At 42.7% G+C, this 21,172-nt stretch overlaps 1 protein-coding gene across 2 annotated transcripts in view; it reads left to right on the forward strand.

Annotated features, from left to right (window-relative positions):
* Positions 1-8,445, forward strand: part of dnah9 (dynein, axonemal, heavy chain 9) — a gene marked incomplete at both ends in the record, with an annotated part of 117,129 nt that extends 108,684 nt beyond the window's left edge. For both annotated transcript variants that reach the window (XM_079235727.1, XM_079235728.1), the window contains 4 exons: positions 2,513-2,695; positions 6,236-6,489; positions 6,574-6,709; positions 8,218-8,445. In XM_079235727.1, the coding sequence (XP_079091853.1) occupies positions 2,513-2,695; positions 6,236-6,489; positions 6,574-6,709; positions 8,218-8,445 (801 nt within the window). The remainder of the gene's footprint in view (positions 1-2,512; positions 2,696-6,235; positions 6,490-6,573; positions 6,710-8,217) is intronic.
* Positions 8,446-21,172: the final 12,727 nt, after the last annotated feature.

Here is a 21,172-nt window from a genome sequence, read left to right on the forward strand (position 1 = left end):
GATCTGAAAGCTGCTTAGAACTATTTAGAAATGGTAACTAAAATCCTTATTCTTAATAAAATGTGTACATGGAAGAAAAGAGAGCAGGCCCCTAAAAGTGAAATATCATGTACTTTTATTTAATTAATCAAAAAAGACATGTGCTACCATTCAATATTTAATTTACCAATAATGAAACAATAATAGAAACATTCTAGATGTCTTGTGCATCCTTTTCTTAATTCAGCGTAACATGTTTCTTATGAAACTTTGTGTTGAGTTCTGTGTGCTGGAACAATGTCTGGCTGCACAGCATGACATTTGTTCTGAGCCACGAGCAGGTCAGTGAGGTCCGGGGCGTAAACTGCTGGCATTTGAACTGAAGTTATGATTCTGATGTGGTATTCAGTCTTGAAAAGCCAACCCCTCATTCAGACATGGCCGACCAAAGGCTTTTAACGGAGCCCTCCGCCTCACCAAACTCTGGGCTAGAGCGCCACATCTTTGCCGCATGGTGACAACAGGAGACATTAATGGAAAAATTAATCGCAGACCAACTGTTTGGGGCCTCTGACAGAACCCAGGGTGATTTTTACAGGGATGGCATATTTTCTGGTTCAGTAAATAAAGCTTATTTGAGGGTAAAAGCTAAAGCAAATATCAGAGAAAGTGCAGCCTCGCACACTCCCTCAATGGAGCAAGTGTCTCTTTTTAATCTCACAAATAAAGGTTGTGGTTGTCTGAGTGTTCGCTTTGTTAAAAAGTGATTTATGTTTACTGTTTACTTACGGTTTTAACTTTGATCACCATCAGCTGAATTTCTCCTCTAAAAGGGCATGGCTACTTTAATGCTTGTTTAAGATGAGGTGGTACCTCAGGCTGAAGCAATGTTACAATCAACCCAACAGACGAAAACCCACTGCACTGAGAACATCAGTCCAATTGATGACATGAATACTGCAGTTTTGTATTGTGATGTGTGACCTTTCTGGATTCTCTTGTTTTAACAGATGACAGCCATGCACAGTTTACCAACGAGGCTCACTCAGTATTCAACGTGCTCAGTAGCTGCCAAAGCCAGATCAGATATTTGAACAGAAAAATCCATAGATATGATGACCTCATATCCTTTGTTCGGCACCTAATCCGTTGATTGATCGCTAATGCTGGTTGCCTTGGGAAAGTCTTGACACGGGCATTAGCTTTCATCACTTACCCTCCAAAATATGATGTGAGCATTGATTTTCTGGAGGGATTAGACTGTTATTGAAAACAAAGAGCTGCCTTGCAAAATATATCTTCATGAATATTTATGGAACTGTCTATTTCAAACTGTAACACACTCTCAGGCTGTCAGCGTTTGCACCACTAAGTTTATCTGAAACAGATAACCCCAGTCTCTGATCTCTTTTACTTCTTGTCCTCAGTATCTTTAAGTGTGGCTGTAAGATGGACCAAACTACATTTTGTACTGATAACTCACTCACTCACTGACTCACTGACTAACTCACTCACTGACTGACTCACTCACTGACTCACTCACTCACTCACTCACTCACTCACTGACTAACTCACTCACTCACTGACTAACTCACTGACTAACTCACTCACTGACTCACTGACTAACTCACTCACTCACTCACTCACTCACTGACTAACTCACTCACTCACTGACTAACTCACTGACTAACTCACTCACTGACTCACTGACTAACTCACTCACTGACTCACTCACTCACTCACTGACTCACTCACTCACTGACTCACTCACTCACTCACTGACTCACTCACTGACTCACTCACTCACTCACTCACTCACTGACTAACTCACTCACTCACTGACTCACCCACTCACTGACTGACTCACTCACTGACTCACTAACTCACTCACTCACTGACTGACTCACTCACTCACTCACTCACTCACTCACTGACTAACTCACTCACTGACTAACTCACTCACTCACTGACTAACTCACTCACTCACTGACTGACTCACTCACTAACTCACTCACTGACTCACTCACTCACTCACTGACTCACTCACTCACTGACTCACTGACTCACTCACTGACTCACTCACTGACTCACTCACTGACTCACTCACTCACTGACTCACTCACTCACTCACTGACTCACTCACTGACTCACTCACTCACTCACTGACTAACTCACTCACTCACTCACTGACTCACCCACTCACTGACTGACTCACTCACTGACTCACTAACTCACTCACTCACTCACTGACTAACTCACTCACTCACTGACTCACCCACTCACTAACTCACTCACTCACTGACTCACTAACTCACTAACTCACTCACTGACTCACTCACTCACTCACTGACTCACTCACCCACTCACTCACCCTCTCACTCACCCTCTCACTCACTCACAAACTCACTAACTCACTCACTGACTCACTCACTCACTCACTGACTCACTCACCCTCTCACTCACCCTCTCACTCACTCACAAACTCTCTCACTCACTCACTCACTCACTCACCCTCTCACTCTGACATCATCAGGTGCGTGCCGTGCTGGAGGAGATCACGGAGAAGCTCCCGGAGGAGTTCAACATGGCCGAGCTGCTGATGAAGGCGGAGGAGAGGACTCCCTACCAGGTGGTGGCGCTGCAGGAGTGTGAGCGCATGAACCTCCTCACACAGGAGATCAGACGCTCCCTCTGCGAGCTCAGCCTGGGACTCAAGGTGAGGAGACTGACGGTCCACCAGAGATGGATTGAGCATAAGTGTGTTGTTTTTTTGTTCCTTCCCTCTTGTGACCCTCAGCACGCCACCACTGGAATATACCAACTGTAAATCAAGTAGTTCAGACGAGCTCCACTTCCAGCAGCTATAACTTTTAAGCTGTCACACATGCGAATGTACTTCTGTGCTTGGACTTACTGGACCGTTACTTGTGATGGAGTATTTGCACATTGTTCTACTGAAGTAAAGGCTCCTAGTAGTTCTTCCACCACTTCCAAATATCAAAGTGTACATGAGCTAATATCAGTTGTGACAGCTAACAATTTATCCAAGTTTATCATTTTTGGAATAGCAAAGTATAAACGCTCATAATAGTCCTAATCATGGTGAGGGTCTTCAACCTCACAAGAGTTGTTTTCGTTTTTACTTCAAAAGGAAAAGCTTCATCCTTCCCGTAATCTCATTAATTAGTCTCAATTGAGTAAAACTGATTTAATTTAAAACAATGTACAGTCGTTTGTTGTTGTTCATTTTATATGGTGGCAGAGGAACCCGCTGCCTATGTACACATCCAGCAACATCTGGAGTGATGTCGGCCACTGGACATCACTCTTGTTGCTCTGTTCAAGCGTGACATTCCCTCTGGGGCACGAGGGGTTCACGTCTCCTATTACCTAAAATCTAGAAATGTGTACCCTTCCCATATTTAGTCATATCGTCCACCAAAAGATAAAAGGCGTCTGTTTGTTCCCCTTAATATAACGTGTTAAACAGACTCCAAAGGTCACTGTTCTGTATCCTCCGCCAGCCACACGCAGATCTCTGATGCCCACGTTGATCATATTACATATGATCTAGTGTGTGTCACATATCTGTCAATCAAATGTATATACTAATAATCCAAGGTGCCGGAGCGTTCCGGCCCACTGATACCTGGTTCATGCTCTTTGAAAACTGTGTCTGTCAAAACGCACAGGTGCACATTATTACCAGTGTCGTAAAAATAGTTGTGAACAAAAATTTCAAATTAATTTAAATGCACTGCATGACATTTGGTTTTGGAAATGTGCTGCTGTATATATCAGCCTGTATATGTTAACATTTTGGCCGTGAAAGGGAATACGCTATTGCCAGTTGTTATTTGTACCAACGGATCTACAAATACTACTACTACTACTACTACTACTACTACTACTACTACTTTGATACTGAGGAAATGATCAAACACGATGATTCTCAGGCAGTCTTTTTCTATGATTTTCAAGATTACGATTATGATTTGTGGATATTTATTTGGAATGGATATCAGAGTTATGACATGCTAAAAAAGTCCCACATATTCATATGTGTTAAATGTCTGAGAAGAAGTATGGTTTTTGTCTTCCTCATGCAGAAGCTTCCTCTCGTGTCTTTGTCCTATTGAAAACCACATGCTGTAATTACTTGATGGGTCAAATTCCACCTGGAAATTGATTTATTAATTAACAGATGAGCACAGTTAGTATTTTATTTGATTCCCGTGTAGCGCTAATCTCATCCGATTGGGGTTTATTTCTCATTTGGTTGGGCCTCCACAGATCCCTTCTTGAGAAGCTCGGCCCAGCAGGGATGGCGCTAAAGCTCAGTATGTGTCATGTAAAACAAATGAACTGCAAGTGAACTGTTCCCTCAAAATCCACCACAAAACCCTCAATTATCCTCGACACCTATGATTCACCCTCGCTGGCTCGGCTGTGGTTGACTGCTGCATTAGTGTTCCTGCATAATTAAACCTATTTCTCTGTTGTTTGTCAGTCTCAGTCGTCAGAATGACTCAGACTTGGCTTCCAGAGGAGCCGAGAGGAATGAGACGTCTGTGTGTCAGGCCCGACTGAATCATGTGTTAACAACAGGGGCGGGAGTTATGAGGCTTCGATCTCCTGACACTACAAGCCTCAATAAATCGGCTCAGTGATTTAAAAGTCATGTTGACTATTGTACCAGCAAATATAATCATATTTGGTCTTTATAGTGGAATAAATAAGAGCTATCAGAATGTTAGCCTTAGTGAGACACTGCAGTCAGTGTAGTGAAGGTGAACGCTTCACTGTAACACACAGGTGTAGATACATGTACGGAATCTTATCAGCATCATAAAGAATTGTTATGAAAATGTAATATAAATATAAAATATGAGTATCTACACATCAGCAATACATCAGCTCCAGTATCAGTGGGTGAAGGACACCAGTTGTGTCTCATTACTCTTGTCTTGGCTATCTTACAGCGTGTTTCCTTATCTGGCGTGCTAGTCTCAGTGTGTGTGCACATCAGTAGTGAAGGTGGCGCCGTTCCACACCTGATGTGGCTGCTGGTCTCACGGTGACCAAGTCCACTTCTTATATTCAGCCTGTGTCAAGCCAGAGTGTTCTTATATCCACAAACCGCCTGCTCATTAAAGTACAGCAATGACTCTGGCAAACACATAGCTCTTGAATTGACTGTTCATGTCCTGTGCTCTCCTTTAATGCATGATATGTATGCACCCAAAATGGTGTCAAGCCTGGCACATCCTTTCATTCAATTCAAATCAATGCAGTAGTATTAGTAGTAGTAGTACACCTTGTCTGCAATGCTAATAAAATGCTGTTTGAACTTGAAGTTCAAGTTTGGTTATTGCTCAGCATCCCTAAAATAAATCCATGAAGATCATTTAACTTTGTTGCCCCTTTGATGCAACGAATTTCTGGAGCGTGTAGTGCTATGTGTCACGACTGGTTGCTGTCTTGGCTCCTCAATGGTGGAATGAGCTCCCATTGACATCAGGACAGCAGAAAGTCTCTACATCTTCCACCGTGAACTAAAAACACATCTCTTCTGGATACACCTTGAATAAAGAAAGTAGCACCATAGTAGCACTTTAGTAGCACTTAAATGGCACTTACTGATAGCACTTTTTAGTTAAACTTTATTGTACTTTCTTGATTCTTGTTGTTCTGAGTTTGTACTCATGGTTGAATCACCTTATTGTAAGTCCCTTTGGATAAAAGCGTCAGCTAAATGGAATATAATGCTATTGTAGCTTAGCCTTGTGCTACCATTAGCTTAGCCCTGTGCTACCATTAGCTTAGCCTTGTGCTACCATTAGCTTAGCCCTGTACCACCATTAGCTTAGCCCTGTGCTACCATTTGCTTAGCCCTGTGCTACCATTAGCTTAGCCCTGTGCTACCATTAGCTTAGCCCTGTGCTACCATTAGCTTAGCCGTGTGCTACCATTTGCTTAGCCCTGTGCCACCACTAGCTTAGCCTTGTGCTAGTCAATTTGCCCTGTCGGGTCGTCATGACTTGGCTAAGCTTTATAGCAAGGACACATGGATGGAATTCACTGTATCACTTCCTGGTGTGACCAGGGCCTACAGGAGCATCACTGATGGATCTGGTTTTTCTTCCTTTCCGCAATAAAAAATATTAACAATACACTTTTGAATTGTTTGGATAGTGATGCTTGACTGCAGAATGGATGGTTTCAGTTGTAAGTTGAATGTACCCCTTTCCTTCAGGGAGAGTTAACCATGACCAGTGACATGGAGAGCCTCCAGAATGCCATCTTCCTGGACATGGTGCCGGACAGTTGGACCAAACGGGCTTACCCCTCCATGTCTGGCCTGACCCTGTGGTTCACTGACCTGCTGGCCCGGATCAAGGAGCTGGAGGCCTGGTCAACGGACTTCGTGTTACCCTCTGTGGTGTGGCTCGCTGGCTTCTTCAACCCACAGTCCTTCCTCACTGCCATCATGCAGGCCATGGCTAGAAGGTGGGGTGGTTTTACATGCGGACATCAAGAGTGTAAATGTGATAGGAGCCACTTGGTGTGACACACCCTGTGTTTGAATGACAGGAATGAGTGGCCTCTGGACAGGATGTGTCTGCAGTGTGACGTCACCAAGAAGAGCCGTGAGGACATTTCTCTCCCGCCCCGTGAAGGGGCCTACGTACACGGGCTGTACATGGAGGGTGCCCGCTGGGACACACAGGTACACCAGTTATAACTGATTGCTTTGTTCAGCCGACTGTCACAGAGGTGAGGAATAGCTAGTGAGCCTTGTCTCTAGGGAAGGTGAAGCAACTAAATACAAAGCAGCACACTTGCCTTATACAGAAATCTTCCTTTACACACTACTTGCGGTGATGGATGACAGACTAACACATGAGCATAAGGTGAGCTACAAGCAAAATGCATCTTTAAACCGAGTCAAGTAAAGTAACTTTGATATTTGACCCCTGAGGGGCCTCCATGTTCTGCTTTGCATCCTTCATGCGTTCAGCTCTCAGAGCGCAGAGCATTGCTCAGCTTCCCAGGGCTCTATCTATCTACATGCACACAGCTACTGTATATGCAACCAGCTTTCAAGCAGTGTCCCTGTAGACTTCTTAATTAGGGAATGTGCAGAGTGTGCACTTGAACCCTTTAGAGGAGTGGCTCCTTTTTCTTCATTAAAGTTGGAGACGCAGGCAAAAAGACAGGCGGACAGGCGGGCCAGGCGGCGTCTTTCAACAACTCCTCCTCCTCCTCCTCCTCTCTTCACCTCCTCCTCCTCGCCCCAAAGCCAGTTCTGTGCCGCTTGTGTGGAGTATAGAGAGCAAGCAGCACTCCTTCAGGACACATCCCTGTGCAGCAATACAAGTCAAAGATGTATGATAAAGCTCCTCATCTATATTAATGAAGCTTGCATTCAGAGGAGTTTCACACACTCCAAAGACAGCTAGATAGTGTGTATGATAAACACAGAGTGTGCTGAATGGATATGCTAAAACATGCAGACACTACACAGGGGACACTTGTGTGTTTATGAGATGACACCAATAATGCTGATGAATACTCCATCTTTGTAATAAAATGTTTATTTTCTCAGTATGTTGAGAGATGATATAATAATACTAGATGTGTTACCGTGGTAGCAGTGTTTATACAGTGTTGTTAATCTAATGTACATGAACCTCAGTGAGCCCACATGGCCTGCTTTAAGATACCCATCATTTATATTTACCCCAACGGACATAAAGTTATTGGCGTTTAAGAGCTCTTTAAAGTTTTATAGTGAATGTAGAAGCAATTAAGGCTTTGTCCTTCGTGCTTTCCAAAGTCATCAGGATTTACATTCATTGCTGAGAGTCTGTGCATGCATGGTGAAACTTGTGTTTGTCAGCCACTAAGTGTGGAGGATTAATTAATGAGACAGACCGCTCGCTTTCAGTGTGTGTAGAGAGTGTGTATTCTTAGGCAGGGCAGCTTGACTTCCACTCAAACTCTGCTGACTTTCACCACTTTTCAAGGGGACCACAATATTGTGTTGTGCAGACAGTCCAACATTGTTTGTTTCAGACATCTACTTCTTCTTCAACCAAAGAACATTCTTTAATACTGCCTCAAAGGCAAGAACAGTCGGGACGAGGACTTTACTTTCAAACTTATTTCTGACTTCTATCCCCCCTCCCCCCCACACACACACACACTCTCCCTCCCCCCTTCTTTCTCTTTCAGACTGGCATGATTGTAGAAGCCCGCCTGAAGGAGCTCACTCCGGCCGTGCCGGTGCTCTTCATCAGGGCCATTCCTGTGGACAAACAGGACAGCAGGAATGTGTACCAGTGTCCGGTCTATAAGACCCGCCAGAGGGGGCCCACCTACGTCTGGACCTTCAACCTGAAAACCAAAGAAAATCCCTCCAAGTGGACTTTAGCCGGAGTGGCTTTGCTTCTGCAGATCTAGCAGGAGTTGATTGTGGAGGTTATGGTGCCAACAGGGTCATGGGTTCTGTTCACTTTGGACCCAATATTTTAAAGTGAGACTATGTAACTTTTGAAAGAAGAAATAATGCGGTTGTCCTTTGCAAATGAAAAGTTTAGTTCATAAGGAATAAAAATGCATCCTTTACTATTCAATACAGGAAACTATAGTCTTACTCTACTCGATGACTGGTCTTTACTTGTGCTATTGTTACACTAAGAAGAAGTAAACACTGTAGCTTTATATATCATAGAGACATGTTTCTTGTTTACAGCTTGTGGTCACATTCCTCATGGGAGACATGTTGACTGGCGGGACCTGCAGGGCGAGGGTCACATGACAGAGACCGCTGAAATGAGCCAAACTCACGACACCAAAAAGCACGACCTTATCACTTTGTTTCAAACCTATGCAAAACATTTTCAAATATAAAGACTCAATGTCTTTCTCCACAATATGACATTATACCCTCCATGGACAGTCGTGCAATCCTACATCTCGTTCATCAGACAGAAGAAAGGATCCGCTCAGTGCCACACTGTGCGGTCCTGGAGAGTCTCATTCACCTGAATGGAAACCACCCGACTCAAGCAGGCCTTTGGAAACTAGAAAGGTGCCTCAGTGGAGTGCAGATGTGCAGCAGATGTGTTTGCAAAAATACAACAATTTGCATCCCTCTCAAAGAATGGTAACTGTGTCCCGAAATCAAAGTGTTTACCTCGTTGTTATCATCTATTAGTGGCTTAATGAAAACATTAAAATGTTGAGGAAATGACTAATTATATTTATTTTGCTAGCCCTATAGAAGGAATCTCACACTAAAAGATACAGAATGAACAGAATTATTATATCTGAGTTAACTCTGAGAAAAGTTTCGTAAAATGTAAACGCTGACCAAACACATGGTCTATTATCCTGGGACGCCATTAGTCTCGAGCCTTGTTTTAAGACCACTACTGTAATGTTTGATTTAATTAATACAAACCACAATGTACATACCTAGGCATGTACATCTGGACTGGAGCCATTTCTAATACAAGGTTTCAAACTGAAGCCTTTAATGATGACTTTGATGGGATTTACCCTTAGCGAAGGGTGTTCATAGAATTCACTTATGCTGATGATGTCAAGGTAAGTAGCTCCTCCCATTTCCATAAAAAGATCGAATACAACTCGTGAGTGAGAGACAATGAAGTAAACTGAGCTTTGTATTCGTGTTTTTGACCACAAGATGACAGCTTGTTTGGTAACTTTTATTAATATCTTCAAAAACCTGCCAGAAAAAACAGCTGTCCAAATGTCATCGAGCCGTCCAGCGCTGTAATCTAGATCCTTCATTTGTAAGCATGTAGAAATCATTTAATTGATTTTGTAGTTGTAGCCATAGACTGCACATCGTAGAGAAGAATAGTTGGAGAATCACCACAACCAGAAGAGGTCTGCGTATTGTCGGCAATGAGCAACACAAAAGTTGCATGAAGGATTAGCACGCACAACCAAACATATCTATGTTTTTTTAAATGATAATTATCTGGGTTTGAGGAGAAATTCTAACAATAGCATCTATCTGTGACTCACTTTATGAGGAGGTGTAGAAAGCTGCAGCTGGTTAGGGAATATCTCAGAATAAATGGAACAATTTCACACGTTTGATCCAAACCTGCGACACTACCTCCACTAAGAACGCATTATCTAATATTTAACAATTTATCAATCGGTCAAATGCAGTATTTTTTGGAAACAACGTATTTAACATTAATTTCCACATGAGTAAAGATGCTTTATCTCGTCTTTGTGGATCGTGCATTTGATTTATGATATATCCCAACCTGCAGCAGTCCCCTGTCTCCCGTTTCCAGTCTCCCAGTCCGGCCTCCTCTCCAACTCCCTCCTCCTTCCACCTCCCTCCTTCCTTCTTCCCTCCTCCCCATGTGAGAGTAAAGACCCTCCAAAGTGGGGAGTCTCAGATTGATCCCCAACAACACGTTCGCCCACACTCAGCCAGCTCTTTCTTTCTCCCGGGTTCTCTCGCTCTCAGCCCCGGTTCCCCAGCGCCTCCTTTATCTGGTTATTGGAGAGCCTTAACAATGCACAGAGGCAGAGGTGTGAGGAGGAGGAGCAGGTGAGGGGAAGGAGGAGGATATAATGATGCAGGGAGAGGCATTCATGTAGAAATAGATGCTGCTTGTGTACACATGCACATTAATGCAGCCGTGGTGTGGTTTGCACATGAGACGTTCTGTGTTCTCGCCTGCAGTGCAGCACTGGTGCTGTGAAGATGTGTTGAAGTATTAGGAACGTATCCAGTTGACCCTTGCTGAGCTCTGACCCCCTTAGTTACTGTTGCTATGCCATGCAAGCTTCCTGTTCGAGCGCGGCACATGCAGTTACAGTGATAACGGTGGCCGGTTTACACCCAAACAATGAGTCTGAGATTCACACAGAAGTAAACAGACGCAGCTTTTAAAATCCAGCCCAAGTATTAGCTATTTGATCTTCTGCAACAATCGTTTTTATTGTTTCCAGGTAGCAAGATCTAAAGGAGAACCCAGTAAAAAGCACACAAAGCGCTTGACAGCTGCAGACATGGAATCATGTTAATAGGGTAAAGCTGCATGTAAAGCAGGCACAGAGCAGCACGGCACCAGTTAATGAACCAGCGATAAGACATGGAGTAAAGGAGCAGCCTGGTTCTAGTGGTGCAGTCAGTGAACCAGTGTTATACATGCTAATGCTAATGCTAATGCTACTTGTTCTCCCCGAGCTCTGTCTGGATGCTTTCTGTAGGCATACTGTAAACACTCAGCAGGGAATGTCAACCTTCTGGGCCATCAGGTGACGCCATTGGACCCAAAAAAAAAAGTTTCCCAACAGACTTAGCTACAAGCTGGGAAAGAGACGTTCGTCTCCCAGCATTTAGTTTAAATCAACTTCTCGGTAACAACTCCTGAATGGACATTATTTTAATCAGTAGGTCCTAAAAGCTGTAAAATACACTAATAGCTAATTCCAGAGTCATGAGAACAAGACTGGACCAAGGGCTGGAGCTGAAGGAGTGTAGTGTGCATGATGCGGGGCCCATGGATGCAGGAGATCACCAGAAAATGTGTCATGTTGTTAGCTAACGCTTTTATCCAAAGCGACTTACATGTTTGCTCTATACACCGTAGACACAGCAACGGGGAGCAATTCAGGGTTATGTGTCTTGCTCAAGGACACATCGACGTAGACTAGCGAAGCCGGGGCTCGAACCACCGATCGATCCTTTGATTGAAAGACGGGCATGCTAACCCCTGAGCCACAGTCATCATGTCATCATTCACAACCACAGACTGTCTGTGGTCTGAGCTAAGAGTTCATCACAGCTAGCATGCCATCTCAGTGTTGTGTGTTAGCATGCTAGCTGCCTTAAACACACATTACAGATGGGGAGGATGGGATTAGTTTTGCAGGAATGTATTTCTCATTCTTAGAAAACTTAAAGCGTTGACCTGACTGTGGAGCTAAAGGAAAGATGGAGAGGTGCAGGCCCGGCATGTGAACCAGATTCACAGCTCATATTTGTAGTAATACAAGTGTTCTTTGCGTACGACTGAGCAGAGAACGCTGCAGTCAAAGGGGTGGAGGGATCTATCAAAGGGTTCATGCTCGGAATGGAAAGGAAGGTAGCTTTAATCATCTGCTTGGGTGAGACGTCAGGCGGTTGCTAGGTTACAGGTCAGTGCAGAGAAGCTTCTCGTGTGAATGCTGTAGAGATGCCTGGGTGTGTATAATATGTAAGCATGCAGAGATCTAATTTCAGCGAGATGCGATAATGTGATTGCAGAGCTCAACAATAACTAATAACCATGGAGATAATGCCTTGAAATTCCACCTTGGTTTTCTGAATGCATGTGCGATCCACCACATCCTTCTTCACATGTCACACACTCATCAGCCTCACAGAGATCATCTCACTGAAGGGAGTCTAATTAGTGTTGCCTTCACGAGCTGGAAGACAGACTGCGATCACCACTTTTTTACACTTTTTCTTCCTCCCGGCTGAATCCTTCTTACTAGGCGGTCACTTCTGTGCTGTTTTTGTTCTCCACTTCCCAGAGATCACTTGTCAGCCAAACAATCTGTCCTCCCAGCCTCACAAAATTCCCATTACACTCCCTCTGAGCGCTGAGAAATGTGCTGTCGTGACAACCAAAAGTGCTGCCGAGACACCTAGAGCAGTCATTTTCACAACAGGCGTGAAATGCTGATAAACAGCACAATGTTGTCTCAGCCTGTAATTCTATCTGGCCCATTCTCTGCTCTGACCCACGAGGCGCCGTCAGAATGGCCGGGTTAGCGGCTCTGGTCCTGGACAGAGCGCGGCTTCGGCCCGCTCCCAGTCGGCTGCTGTGCAGACCGACTGGGAGGCAGCAGCTCCGTGGCCAATTAGCTTTGACAGAGCTGATGAGTTGCTAATTAAATGTTTATCTGAATATGGCATCTGTCGTAAAACAAATGCCTGTTAGCTGGCTACAATCTGTGGATTATCACAAATAAGTGGGGTTGGGTCCTGCATGCAGGGAGATAAGCGGGTCGCATAGAGGACAGCTGTCACAGGACGAGTCCCAGCAGCAGCACCTACTGTGTGCCCGGCAGGAGCTTAGTGTGACTCATAATGCCGTGATTATCTCCATCCACATTCAAGCTGGGATTGGTGTACCAACACACTGACATCTTTTGTGACGAGAGTTGCACTTATCATTATGTTTCATTCATCGTTTTGAACTTTCAACCTATCAAGCTAGTCATTTTGGGAAGTTAAAAGCCAATAATTACCAAATCTATTTCAATTTTAGACGTGTTTAAAGAATCAGCACACGGTTGGTGAACAATAAGGTTCAGTGTGTTCTGCTCAATACAACGGAGTGTTGGCAGCGGCGCAGTGTCCACAGCAGCTCTCACTCATAAACATGAGGAATATAAATCCATCCCTTTGTTTGTCTTCTCACAGCTCATCTCACAAGAACTGGGTTTTGGACATGAACGCTTTCAACCTCCTTGGGTTTGCAGGCCAGAGGGAACAAATCACACAAGTACTAAGGGGAACTGTTGAGTTATGACTGAGTGCATCCACGTTGGTGTGAAATCTGATTTCTAAAAGTGTGTGTTCAGAATCTGTGTGTAATCTGATTTGTAAATGTTTAATAAAATCTCCAAATTTGTATTTAGATTTGAAAGTGTTATGAGATTTGTAAATCTGTAAATGCATACATAAATATATTAATGCATTTGTCGATGTGAAAGTGTGTAAAATAATCAGTAAATGCACATATAACTGTAATATGTAGATGAATATATATTAATGGCTAAAGTGTTTTTGTTAAAGAGCTAGGAATGCAGACTCAGTTTTGAGACTTTTGAGATCTTCATAAGAGGAGATGTGTCTGCCGCTCCGGTTGGGATGCGGCCGCGGCCACTTCCATATGACGATGGTGTTCCTATGGAAACCGCACTCATGCGGGTCCTGCAAAACATGACAGCTCCAGCAGCCTGAGGAGAGCGATGTGGGCTCTGGATCTGAGAGCTTTCCTCTTCATCAGACCACAAAGGAGACTGTGGCTCCACTGGGAGGAGACTGTGGCTCCACTGGGAGGAGACTGTGGCTCCACTGGGAGTCCACTCTGCTGGGACTCAAACCTTTAGTTAGCGCATGGAGCAACTAAACCCCCCTTTGCTCTGTATTGGTTGTAGCGTGTAGCTGGTAGCAGATTTAATAAATAATAATTAATAAATATCAAGATATGCAATGATTATTAATAATTCAGTTATGATTTATGAACCCATGAATTAGTAAAGAGAATGATGGTACTCAGCTGACGCCATAAGCCACCATTAATTAATTACTGACAGAATTTAATAGAAAATTTGATTGAGGACGCCACACAATTTTGGAAAAATAGGAAAAACTTTAAAATGTGATATTAATCAATTACATCTTAACCTCAGGGTTGCCACGGAGTCCTTCTCAACGTGGACAGGGACCTAATATTTCATACACACAAATCAAATGATCAAGTTCTGTATAAATGGAATATGTATGAGACTAACTACAGACTAAACTACTCAACAGGACATAATAAACAAACCAAAATGAAGGGGATGAATAAAAAATATGATGAACGGTACAATTAATAACAATAAACCATAAATCAAATGAGGGATTGCATGTGACCGGGACTGTCACTCATATCAATGATTAATGTCTTTTAATTAAATCTGCCGTTTGCCGTTTTACTTTACATTTTGTTGAAAACACATAATGCACCATTTAGAATGTTTATGAAGCGCCAGGAAAGATTGTGAAGAGGCTTTATATTAGTTTTAATTTCAATTTAATTTAGATATTTAGGTCTAAGATATTTCTATCTCAGATTATTTTATTACCTGACTTCAATTTATCATATATATATGAATGAAACAACATAGATAGACATTGGTATTATGATGCAGACATAGCTATGTAGATAAACACGTGAACTAAATGCATTGCTAGGATTAAACACAACATTTCAGCACACATTAGTGTCCTGGTGCTGCTGTTAAGATCAAGTTACAGGCCGAGCAATACACATCCACTTGATGTGGCAGGAAACGTATCATGGACTTAACGATACATAACTTTTCTAAACTTTTCTAAACTCAGATGTTTAAATATATATATATATATACATTTTAATATGGCCATATGGTAGCCCATACAGTGGGCTGGAGGTTCCTGAGGCACTCAGGACCAGGTTTATTAGTGCAGACTGCGTCATAGACTTTAGTTTTATCAAGAGAATTCTGTGGCTGTTTGCTTGCAGTTATTACAACTTCCCCTTGCTTTGTTGACATGTCCGGGCGGCCGCACATGCTCTCAGGGCATTTGCACTCCATAGAGATGGTTCCCAGGTGGTTTTCAGCTGTACTTTGTTCTGTTGAATTGTTAGCACTGTTACCGGTTTGTGTTCGACATGTTGAGCTGCTGAGGGCCAATCAAAACGCACATGTTCTTTTAATTCTCTATTAATTAATTTGCTTGTTGCCTCCCATGTTTTATTATGTATTATAATTTGGCAAATAAATCAGCAAATTAAGTGTACAAGCATTATTGACTGTAGATATGCAGAGTGCCCCCATGCCACAGTGTTCTTAAACCTGGATCCCTAGAGAAGTCCTAAGTCACAGACAGATCACATCCAGGTCTCTCCGATCACATGAAGACAATATGAGCAGAGAGGTGGACACATCTGTCTCTTGTCTTTCTGAAAGTGTCTCTTATCAGATGAATCCTTCAGGCTGCATGCTGTGGTGTATTAATATGAATGACCTAGTAAGTTCAGGTGTGTTGACCTCTTCACTTGGTCCTGAGGTAGACCGTCTGTGTTGGTACAATGCAGCAGTTGTGCGTTTTCTACTTTTGTTAAAGCATGAAGAGTTAAATGTACACTGCTTGTACACCGTTTGAATATGTACATACAACAGAGAACAGGGGCAGCAGTAGTTCTAAAGGATGATATAGGTGTACATTTGATTAAAAATACAGCAGTATAACGGTTCTCTGATGTGGCGGCTGACTTCAGGCACAGTGTCTGAAACCGGAGCTTCTGCTAGCGCTATTTGAAAGCCATAAAGTTATTGTTTCACCTGCTGTAGCTTCATCTACAGAGTGCAAACATCATGTTAAACAAGCAAGATACTGTAAGGATCTGAAACTGATTTTTTGATTGAATTCTGTGCAGTTTGTGGCAATGGAAGCTCAGAGAGCTTGACGGAGAAGCAGCTTAGCAAAGGTTCCATTGATCCTCCTGCCTGAGCTGTAACTGATGAGCTGTCAGCTACTGGAGCAAACTATTCCACGTTCCTGCCATTGACATCTCTGTACACGTTCACAGATGTGTCTACACATTCATCTCAGTACGCAGTTAGAGATGCTTTTAGACATTTACATATCCGATTATGCACACACACACACACACACACACACATTTGCAAATAGTTTTGCTACAATTATGCCCCCATAGGAAATATTAAATATAATGTTAATCAAAGCAGAGCAACTTTATAGCGAGAAAGAAGAAATTCAGGCTGCGTTGCTTCTTTGTTAGTCAAAAGTACATCCTCGTAATGTCACTGCCTAACTTTCTGAGCATCCAAAGTGAAAATGTCTTTCTATTTCGGATCCAGTAATGCCTCTCTGACAGCACCGCTGGGACACATGGGAAACTAAAGCTGGTGCAGATTCAATGTTCAACCAACACAATAAGCTGTCTGGCCCTGGATCATGTTTGCTTTAAAAGTGGAAGAGATGGGTAATGAAATACATTGTTGAATAAATGTGTGCCATATGAGAAGAAGAAAAGTTTGAAAGCTGCTGATTATTTTATTGAAAGCCCAGTTCTTGGGTTGCAGTGCTCGTCCTATGCCACTGTAGCCATCTTACCTCTAATGCTTCAGCTGCTCTCTCATCTATAGATTATTTTTGATTGCAGACCCATATTTTCATTTAAATGCTGATGGGTTGAGGATCAGTGTAAATTGGAAAGCCAAACATATTCCGCTATTTCCTTGTCTGTTTGTAGAGGAGTGCAATTGCAGGCGCCGCTGTTTGCTGTAAGAATTGCTGTTCGCACTCTTGGATTTCCATGAATTTAAAGAAGGTCTGAAATTGCACTGACCAGCATTAAAGTCAAACATATTAATTCAGATGTCAAATTGAAGTACTGCCCCGGCCAACACTGGTACATATCATGATGAAACTGTCATTTTAAATTGTGCTACTGACTGTAACATCCTGTCAGATAAGGTGTATAACCCCCAGTTCTGTAAAATCAAACCTTGGCGGACTGGAGATGTAATTACATAAATATTTTTCTGAGGCAGAGCTGTTCTAGAGCAGCGGTCCACAATCTTTGGTTTGGTGTTAGACAATATGTTCCCGGACTGGCCCTCAAGGTGTGGGGGATACATATGACGAAATAAAATGATGCGACCGGAATAAAGTATAGTATATAGTACATACAAAAATACAACTCTACATTACGCTGAATTATCGACACATATTAAGCAGTGCAGGTGCATGAGAATCACCTGTAGCGGTTACCCATATTTTATGTAGGACTCCTGATATTGTATTTCAAATGCAGCTTTATCTTTTTTTGCTAGCTCGTGGGCTTCATATTTGGGGTAACGTATCATGTGACCGAGACGAGCGTCTTGACGTGTGTCAAGAGGCACAGACTGATGTGGTCTTTTTTAAAAATTAAACATCTTTCAGACCGTGATAATAAATCAAATTTTTGGGGACCACTGTTCTAGAGGAAGAGATAATCTCATTGGCTGTGTTACACTTCAGTGGGTAGGTACAAAAATGACTTCTACACACCGCAAGCTCACTGGAGGTTATGAACTATCTTTGTAACTATCCTAAATTTAAAAAAAAATTAGTCAAACTGTTTAAAAGTACAAGATCCAAGATCGGGAGCATTTGGATTGCATGTCGACAGCAAGCCAGTGGCTCATTGCTAACGGTGCTAACAGAGCTAAGTGCAATCTAGCTAAAGTGCTGACAGAGCTAGCCGAGTTTACCTGAGGGGTCGGCACGGTGCTATCAGCTGCTATCGCCTTATGAGAGCAGTGCAGAGCAGCAGCTGTGAGCTAACTCATTTCTATGGAAAGCAAAACTGCCGACCTGCAACTTCCGAATGTTAAACACAGAAAGATTATTTTTAATAAGTTATTGTACTCTGCCCCGAACAGCTTAGCAACAAATGATCTGAAGACATTGTTACTCTGGATGGCATTGCCCTGGCCAGCAGCAACACAGGAAGGAATCTTTGAGTTATCTTAGATCAGGATACGTCTTTTAACTCCAACATGAAACAGAACTGCCTTATTCACTTACATAGCATTGCAAAAATCCAGCCCTGCAACTAAGAGACCAACTAACTAAGAACTAAAAAAATAGGTCACATTAGCCCTGTATTAGCTGCTCTGCACTGGCTCCCTGTAAAATAGTAGAATTTTAAATCTTCTTCCTCACCTATATAGCCTTAATTGGTGATGCACCATCATATCTTAAGGAGCTCATAGTACCATATTCCCCCACTAGAGAGCTCATAGTACCATATTACCCCACTAGAGAGCTTATAGTACCATATTACCCCATTAGAGAGTTTATAGTACCATATTACCCCACTAGAGAGCTTGTAGTACCATATTACCCCACTAGAGAGTTTATAGTACCATATTACCCCACTAGAGAGCTTGTAGTACCATATTACCCCACTAGAGAGTTTATAGTACCATATTACCCCACTAGAGAGCTTATAGTACCATATTGCCCCAGTAGAGAGTTCATAGTACCATATTACCCCACTAGAGAGCTTATAGTACCATATTACCCCACTAGAGAGCTTATAGTACCATATTGCCCCAGTAGAGAGTTCATAGTACCATATTACCCCAGTAGAGAGTTTATAGTACCATATTACCCCACTAGCGAGCTCATAGTACCGTATTCCCCCTCTAGAGAGTTTATAGTACCATATTGCCCCAGTAGAGAGTTCATAGTACCATATTACCCCACTAGAGAGCTTATAGTACCATATTGCCCCAGTAGAGAGTTCATAGTACCATATTACCCCACTAGAGAGCTTATAGTACCATATTACCCCACTAGAGAGCTTATAGTACCATATTACCCCACTAGAGAGCTTATAGTACCATATTACCCCACTAGAGAGTTTATAGTACCATATTACCCCACTAGAGAGCTTGTAGTACCATATTACCCCACTAGAGAGTTTATAGTACCATATTACCCCACTAGAGAGCTTATAGTACCATATTGCCCCAGTAGAGAGTTCATAGTACCATATTACCCCACTAGAGAGCTTATAGTACCATATTACCCCACTAGAGAGCTTATAGTACCATATTGCCCCAGTAGAGAGTTCATAGTACCATATTACCCCAGTAGAGAGTTTATAGTACCATATTACCCCACTAGCGAGCTCATAGTACCGTATTCCCCCTCTAGAGAGTTTATAGTACCACATTGCCCCAGTAGAGAGTTCATAGTACCATATTACCCCACTAGAGAGTTTATAGTACCATATTGCCCCAGTAGAGAGTTCATAGTACCATATTACCCCACTAGAGAGCTTATAGTACCATATTGCCCCAGTAGAGAGTTCATAGTACCATATTACCCCACTAGAGAGCTTATAGTACCATATTACCCCACTAGAGAGCTTATAGTACCATATTACCCCACTAGAGAGCTCATAGTACCATAATACCCCAGTAGAGAGCTCATAGGACTCTATTACCCCAGTAGAGAGCTGCGCTCACTGAACTTACTTGTGGTTCCCAGAGTCTTAAAAAGTAGGACAGGGCCCAGAGCCTTCAGTTATCAAGCTCCTCTTCTGTGGAACCAGCTTCTGCTTTCAGTCCGGGGGGCAGACACACCTCATTTAAGAGTAGACTCAAGACTTTCCTTTTGTATTGTTTGGGCTGGCTCAGGTGAGCCCTGAACCATCCCTTAATTGTGTTGCTATAGACCTGGACTGCCAAGAGACTTCCCGTGATGCACTGATATCCTCTCTCCTCCTCCCTCTCCATATGCATGTTCATCCCTTTAATGCATGTTACAAACTTGATTTCTCTCTCCCGTAGTTTTCTGCTTTCTCATATCTCTCCTCCCTCCGCTGTGGCTTTCTGCAGGTGTTTCTAACTCTGGTGCTGTAGAGTCTAGATCTCCGATTACAAGCTCTTGCTCAACACCTTCTGTTACAGCAATTATTATTAGTCCAACCCAACCAGTCGAGGCAGATGGCCGCCCACCCAGAGCCCGGTTCTGCTCAAGGTTTCTGCCTGTTTAAAGGGTGCTTTTTTCTAGCTACTGTTGCTAAGTGCATGTTTATGATGAGAATTGTTGGGTCTCCGTAAATAATATTATTAAGTGCCCTGAGATAACTTCTGTTTAGATTTGGCGCTATATAAATCAAATTAAGTGTCACAGACCTCTAAAAACCCAAACTTGATCCTTAAGTTCCGAACCTTTTGGCCTGTAAATGACCAAATCAGTTACTTTATTACTATCTTGTGTCCAAGACTCAGAAGTTCATTCAGTGAGTGATTTAGGATGCCAAAGTGTTCGACTGAACGAAGGTTTTTAGTTGTGGTTTTTAGATTTAAATTTGAGCACCTTTCTATGTCGGTCATGTGTCTTGTTTCATATGGCATTTTCTGGTGTTCTTTGTAATGTGTTTTTTGTCTGCTGTGCATTGTGGACCTTGTCTGTTGTTGTCTGTATGAGTTTATTGTTGTCTTTGGTGACAAATGAGTTTCCTCACTGGGGATTAATACAAGTTTTCTATCTATCTATCTATCTATCAACCAACCTTTACTTTGATTACGTATCACACTGACGACAATGTTTCCTTATCTTAACAAAGCCGTTTTTGTTGGCCTAGTTTGATGGTGTGACTTCATCTTACCAATGGGACTCCAGGTCAGTGAAGCACTGGTAAGTTGGTAGTTACCTCGACCCCATCCCCATCAGGTTGACGTACCTCCTTGATTGCACCCAGCCTTATTTACAGGGATTTAGTGTCTACCTAACACTCACATTGGCAAAGAAATGTATAAGTCTTTTGAAGTAAAAACAAACACAGACATCTCT

Source organism: Taurulus bubalis, assembly GCF_910589615.1.
Source record: "Taurulus bubalis genome assembly, chromosome: 2".
Lineage (NCBI taxonomy): Eukaryota > Metazoa > Chordata > Actinopteri > Perciformes > Cottidae > Taurulus > Taurulus bubalis.